General features: G+C 35.1%; 1 protein-coding gene across 1 annotated transcript; it reads left to right on the forward strand.

The window, feature by feature from the left end:
• The first annotated feature begins 4,997 nt into the window (after positions 1–4,997).
• LOC147847129 (uncharacterized) lies at positions 4,998–7,218 on the forward strand. The gene is made up of 4 exons (XM_087339533.1): positions 4,998–5,129; positions 5,536–5,888; positions 6,430–6,504; positions 7,152–7,218. The coding sequence occupies exons 2-4, from the start codon at positions 5,548–5,550 to the stop codon at positions 7,216–7,218; spliced, it is 483 nt and encodes a 160-aa protein (XP_087195659.1). The 5' UTR covers positions 4,998–5,129; positions 5,536–5,547.
• The last annotated feature ends 75 nt before the right edge of the window (positions 7,219–7,293 follow it).

Raw genomic sequence — 7,293 nt, forward strand, 5'->3', positions numbered from 1 at the left:
CTTGCAATAATTGGCATATCTAAGGAATCCAACAATTGTGTTTGAAACCAGCTAAAAAGCAATCTAGTTCAAAAGGCAATGGCACTTTTTCCTTACCTGCCTTGTTAGTAAACCCTAACATTTTCCACCAGTGAAAATACAAGGGGCTTTTTTTCAAGTGGGAATTTGCTTGCTCTGTTCAGAGATCCAAAATTTTTATTTTTGAGAGTTTTGAGGCCTCCTTTGATTGTTGCCTCAAGGTTGAAAAAGGGAAAATCTGATTATTTGCTTGATCAGTAAGATCGAGAAGAGAAGCTCACCATCAGATACCCTATTATCTCGTCTTGTACTATGTCCAAAATGTAAAAAAAAACAAAAGTGTTCACTATGTCCACCATCTCATATTGTATTATGTACACCTCCATGTCTCGAATGGCCAATGCTTTCTTAAGTATGGAAAAAGAAAGGGATGAAGCTATGATTATGTGATTTGCTATGCAATTAAATGTCTACCATGAGGGAAATAAAAATGTCTGGTATGGTTGAAGGTTGTAGCACGCTAGATGTGTGTATATATATATATATATATACATACATGTACAAATTGTGTTTGTTGCAATTTAGCTAATGCTATAACCTCATGTACACTTGTTATGATTCATTTATTGTCCCTTGTTTACTGTATGAAATTTGGTAGCATGATTTCCCTAACTGATCTACATTATCATTTGGATTGAACTGGGTTGTATGATTTGTGGAGTTGTTTAGTATTGTTTAAGGGAAATAAAAACGTATCTGGTATAGTTGTGCCTTGTGGAACGTTAGATGTATATACATGTGCAATTGTGGTGGTTGCAATTGAGCAAATGCTATGAATTTCATTTACACTTACTATTATTCATTCCTTGTCGTATCAGATGTATATGCATGTGCAATTGTGGTTTGTTCATAGACTTGGTGGTGGTTAAGTGCTGTATAGAATTTAGTAGCATGGTGTATATAATTGATTTACATTATCATTTGGATTGCATTGGGTTGTATGGTTTGTGGGACCCATTTTGTCACCTGCATCCGTTGCTTGTTGGGCTTCGTGTTTTGATATGGTTGTTTCATAATTCACATGGGATTCTTATAGGTTGTTTGTTGGGATGGAATGGCAAGAGTTGTTTTCTATTCCAGCTCCTTTGCCTATTTGTCTTTGAGTTTGATGTTATAAAAAAGTGTTGATTGGATTATAATTGGTCATCACTTAGGATGCATAGTTTTAACCAAATACATGATCTAGAGCCCAATTTATGTTTACCGCTTGAGTTGGTAGTTTGTTGTTATAGGTGTTATTATACGAGTCTTGATTGCATGATTTCCATGGGTTTGCACTCGGCTTGTTTGCAGAAGTTTATCTCAATATAATGCTACATCAAGCATGTTATGGGTTTGTGTAATGTTTGTTTATATTGTGATAACTTACTACAAGGTTCTTGGAGTCTTAAGGTGTAATAAATGAAATAGAACTGTCAAGCAAGCATTATGAGAGTGTTGTTTTCATTCGCCATCTTTGAGGTGTTGTGTGTTTAGTCTTTAATTCTTCTTGGTTGGCTTGATCTTATGGATTGTAATAACTTGGAAGCTGATTTCTTCCGAGTTGGTTTTGGTTTTGAAAGTTTTAGTGATTCTTGGCATCTTTTGGTTATGAAAACTACTTTGATTTGGCATATGAGCATATGTACTTGTCTTCTGCAATACATAATGTAGTAGATGGGCCTCGAGTCAAGCGGTGTTGTAAAGATTTGGGAATCTTGGATAAAAGAAAACGAGAACTTAAAATGTGGATTCACCTAAGTTGAGGTGTGCAAAAGATTGAAGTAATCTAACAAGCCATCATATGGTTTAAATTTGTATGTTTATAGTTGATCTTATGTTTCTGTAAACGAGAATAATGATTCACTAGATTTCATACCGTACTATGATCATTATCAGTATCATGCCACCATTTTGCTAGACTAAGATTCATTCATGCAACATGGTGCCATTTTTTGTGGAGAATACTAAGAAGATATACATTATCACACTTATAGTTGCTCATTATAAATCAACGTTATTTGTTTTCAGATGAACACATGAATAGCTTGGTTGATGTTCCCTAAGGATCTTTGAATTTATCTTTCTATCTTGAATCATAGTTAAGTTATAAATGTATTGGCATGCAACTAGCACATGACAAAGCATGGCATAGTGAGGATCCATCATCTATATTGGATTTGTTATTGAGAACAAAAAATAAAGAATTTGACACTGTTGATATGTTGATATGCAGGAGATTGCCCAAATATAAAAGAAGTGTCAATCATTTTGAAATGAGCCTAGAAAACTTATGCTCCAACACTAATATTCCTTGGAAAGTCACATGTTTTGAGATACATGAAGAGTCATACTTGTAATCTTATTATAATCAAAAGTAGCAGTTGTTTATTGACTCACATCACAAAATATTCGGACTCTTTTCTTTGTGGGTTGTATGCATACAAATATGATAAAAGAACCCAAAAAGGCTCAGGGTTTGGATGTAAAGACAAAACATATAACAAGACAGTATGCACTGCTTGTTTTTCTATTGTTAGTTTTCGAACATAGCTTATTGTAGCACGAGCTTGTAGCTTGAGCTTCTGCGTGCAGATGTGCACATGTTTGGAACTATGCATGCCTTGTTGTAAAGCATTGATTTACCATTTTTATGTGATATTTTGTAAATTGCATTCAGTGACATATTTATTATGGCAAATTGTCCCCCATTAAAGTAGTGAATAAAGTGATCAACTTAGAAACAAGACAATATATGTCCCCAATATGCGCTATGTGCATGTAACTAAGGCGAGCTTGACGTTGTAACTTGTGATATTAGATGGTATTTGCAAGTGTGAGAGTTTGAAGAATAAGTGAATTCGTAGAGGCTCTCATAACAAATAGTACATGCATTACGATACTCAAATAAGACATATGCCATTTTGGTAATTATAATACATGGTCATTAACGTAACTATGCTCGAGACGACATTACTTGTTGGCATTACACACAATATGCTAGCATCGTGTTTATACACCGGGTAGAAACCATTAGCTTATGTGGTGTAAGCATAACTTTTTGGGCACACTTCTATATTGATGAAAATGATGTTTAGATCCATTATCCAAAACATTGGCATATCCCTCTTAAAGATTATTATACGAGATCCATTGTTTAGATCTTCATTTTTTGTAGCCTTTTTAAGGTATTGCTATTAAACAAAAAATTACGAAACTTGAGGTAGACTATTCTATATTAGTATGTAGGATGGAAATATCAAATCATTTTGAAGACGTGAATAAAATTATGGTTTCAATCGAACCAGAAGGTGCAAATATAACACGAGGTGTGAAGCACCAGTAAATGGCATAGTATAGCTCTCTCTTGATAATGTATCAATCATGAAAATGAGCTTAATGAAACATGAAAATACGTTGTTTTGTTTGAGATTAGAAGAGAGGCAAGATTTAACACGATGCATATTTGAGCTTACAACTTTGGATGATAAATAGAGCATCATTCAATCCCATGGTAGTTTTGTTACCTCCTTGCATTTTGAATACACAAAATGGACGAGCAAATATTGAAAACAATCATTTTGAGGACTTCAATCTCTATTTCATTGCAATGGCTTCCTGAGTTCACGAAAATCCATCCCCCAAAACACAACTATAATGTGGGATTTAGGCCCAATAATAATTGTGATACCAGTTTGTTGATTGAAATGTCAAAAAATGTGACATGTGAGACTTGTAGGCTAAGAGCAAGACATAATCGAACTTCGAATCAAAGAAATACAAGCATGAAGTATCCATCAAAACTTTCAACAATAGATTGTGTTTTTAGTTGCTTATAAGTTTTGTGAAGTGTTGTTGTAGCTTCACGATGCTATTAACACAATTAATCCAAACATATGTTTGCCCTAAATTGAAACAATGAACACCTTTATCAACTACCTCATGTTGGGTTTATAAAAGCATTGAAGGGTTTCTTCCTCGAACATGTAATAAAATAAAATGCTAGAATAACTATATTTAAAACAAGCATAACCATTAGAGATGAACACAGTTTTCAATTTTGCACTGCTCCATTTTCATCGCGACGTGTTGACATGGGTGAGGATTGGATATCGTTATGTTGCTGGAGCCAAAACGATGCACGACCTCATGAAAATAGTCAAGCATTCATACTACTACATGCATGGCAGTCAGGGCGAATAAGCCTTGGAACATTCACATGCATGTGTTTGTGTCCACTGCAAATTTCCAATAAATTATAAAGTGCCATCTCTTTGTGGGTTTTGAAGGATGCAAGGATTGCACGTAGGATGGACACAATGATATCATCACACGGTTTAGATTCCCTTTTTCCAAACAAAGTTATTTCGAAGAGTCTGAAACGGGCCCTATATTCACGAGGGTATTGAGCATCGACATTTTTTGTTCCACTGGGTTTGCAGGTCGGGCCAGATCGAAGTCCAAACACAAAACAATATATGAGCGTGATGGGCGATCGATGCCCCAGATAAAGTGAGGAAGGAATCATGGGAATCGGATCAAAACTACATAGGAATGGGGATCGAAGTGATGACTGACAACCTAATAAAAAAAACAAACGGAATTGAAATTGGCTTAGAGAAGCGTTTAAAAAAAGGTTGGTCTTGTGGACTGAACGGAATGGCTCGAAATCGAGGGCTAGAATTAGAGGTTGGGGTGGCCATGGACATGATGGCGGGGTCAATACAGTGAAACTGGGACTTATGGGCGGGCGGGCATCTCTCGGATCGTCTTCGCATGTTATGTACTTAACTTACTTCTTTAGCTTTCCAAGAGGAGGAAAAATGGAAGAGATGCTCTGTTTTGAAAAGAAATAAAAGAGAGACAGACCCCACTCCTCAAGTCCTGAATCAGGCCAAAGCTAAATTTAACCTAAGACAAAGTCTTAAGCTTCTAAGGGTTCTCTAAGGGTTTTCTCTAAGAGAAGAGAGCTCCCCACACCCTCTGACACACAGAGACAGAGGGAGAGGGAGAGAGAAAGAAGAAGAAGAAGAAGAAGTAAAAGGAAAGAAGCCATCCCTGGTTCATCTCAAGTAAGAAGAAAAAGAATCCTTCTCTGTTATTTATGTGTGTTAATCTCCCAGTATGCTATCTGGCCTCCATGGATCTCTCACTTTGACTGCTTTCCCGATTTCTGCTCTTGATTACTTCGCCTTCTTCTTCTTCTTCTGATTCAATTTAGTGGGTTGTCTTCTTTTTTATTAGAATTAGGGCTGCTTTTATCGTCCAGTCTTCCCACTCCCGTAGAGTTGCTTCTGTCTGATCTATGTATTTCAAGCCTTTGGGCAGCTGAAATAGCATTCCTCGTTCCCTTAAAACAATTTTTTTGCAGGATCATTCTATATTTAATAGGATTTACGGCTTAGAACTTTGTAATTCTCTCTTTCCTCTGTTACTACGGTGTACTTCTCTATACAAACTCTCGTTTTTGTCATGCAGTTTTGAGATATCATGACTTCTTCAACCGCAACATTTACAAGCTCTCAGTTAGCAAGATCTCCAATGGAAGCAATTTCTAAAGGGAAGAGTTGTATTCTTGCTTCGTCACCGTTTTCTTCGTTTTATTATGCTCCTATATCAAGGTTGAATACAATGGAAGGTATCAGATTTTCTCTTAGATCTCCAACCAGTGAAAAAATCAAACTCAAATCATCTCTATTTGGAGTATCATTGTGTACGAATGGCCCTTCACTACCTTTGCTCTCAAAGAAGGATAATACTAAGAATAAATCTCTGGTGTGCATGGCTTCGTCTGCTGATGATGTTCCATCCGCAAGCGATCCGTCTATTCCGTAAGTTTTTTCTTTTTTCTTTTTTAGTTTCCTTTTAAAATTGGTTGGTCTATTTAGTTATTTTTTCTTTTAATTTATTGTGTTTTAGTTAGATTTCTTCTTAATATATTTCCCCCAACTTTTATTGATTTGTTCTGCGTGTTTTGATTATAATTTTCTCCTTGGTTTTTTAAATTATTTCCTTTTCTCTGATTTCTGGGGCAGTTTTTGTTTATTTATCTCCTCTGTTTCCAGATTCCTGGTTCATTTATTTCCCCAAAATTTTAGTTCATGCTGTGCCTGTCCTGTTTTTCGGGTCAAGTTTTTTTATCCAAGTTTATTTGGTTATCGTGTATTAGGGGTCAATCTGGTTTAATTCTCGAAGTTTCAATTAAATCTGTTCTTTATATGGTGTTAGTTTGTTTTGTTTTTTTCGGAGATTTGGTTTACTAGTTTTTTCTTTTAGATTTATGGTTTAAGGTTATGTTTTGTCAACCATTTGTGATAAAGGAATCATCATTATTTTGCTGAAAAATCATCATCATCATCTCTCTGTGGACAGGGTCATAGCTCAAAAATCTGAAGGCTTCTTAGAGAAGTACCCAGCGTTGGTGACCGGATTCTTCTTCTTCATGTGGTAAGTAATGTCTTTATTCATATTCACATTCATGCCTGATGTATAAATATCCCCATGCCTAATGCTAGCAAGTATTTCAATGGTTCACACATGTTTTGGTGATTTATTTGAAAAACGGAAAAGCCAGTTCAAAATTTTGCATGGTTTTTATTTCAAAAATTTCCGTTTTAGTTTACAATGTTAAAAAATCCTGATTTGTTTGTGAAAAAATTACCGCAGTTTTCTTTTTTTTTCACAAAGACGTGACAGATGAGTCCTCCTCTTAGGGTACTTGTTTCTAAGGATGAGAATGATCATGAGCATAACCAAGTGTCTTCAAATCTTATCATCCATGAATCATGATAGTGTTTCTTTTGGGGTTTGAACATTTGACAGTAGGCTCTTATTTATGATGATATGCTTATCCTGATAAATTGATTGCTTTTAGAAATCATATGCATGATGTGTGCTGATTTTGTTTTTATGATCTATGCAAATTTTTTGTCATTTTGCCCTCTACACTTCTCTGAAAAAGGTTAGAAAAATAACTGTATTTATTTTGCACCAGTAAATAATAAAAATATTAATGTGATATTTAAAAGAACAATTTAAATCTCAGGTGGATAAATTCTATGGTTTTGACTCATTTTTCTTTGTTTTATTTACAGGTATTTTTTGAATGTGATATTCAACATTCTCAACAAGAAGATCTACAACTATTTTCCTTATCCATAGTAAATACTCTTCCACTCTCTGTGTTCTACTTTCTATGTACATTATCCTTCTGTAAAAAAGTAATACGGAGAGGAG

This window comes from Azolla caroliniana, unplaced genomic scaffold, assembly GCF_043228905.1.
Source record: "Azolla caroliniana isolate FFs.n. ecotype wild unplaced genomic scaffold, voAzoCaro1.0.p SCAF_1491, whole genome shotgun sequence".
Classification (NCBI taxonomy): Eukaryota; Viridiplantae; Streptophyta; class Polypodiopsida; order Salviniales; family Salviniaceae; genus Azolla; species Azolla caroliniana.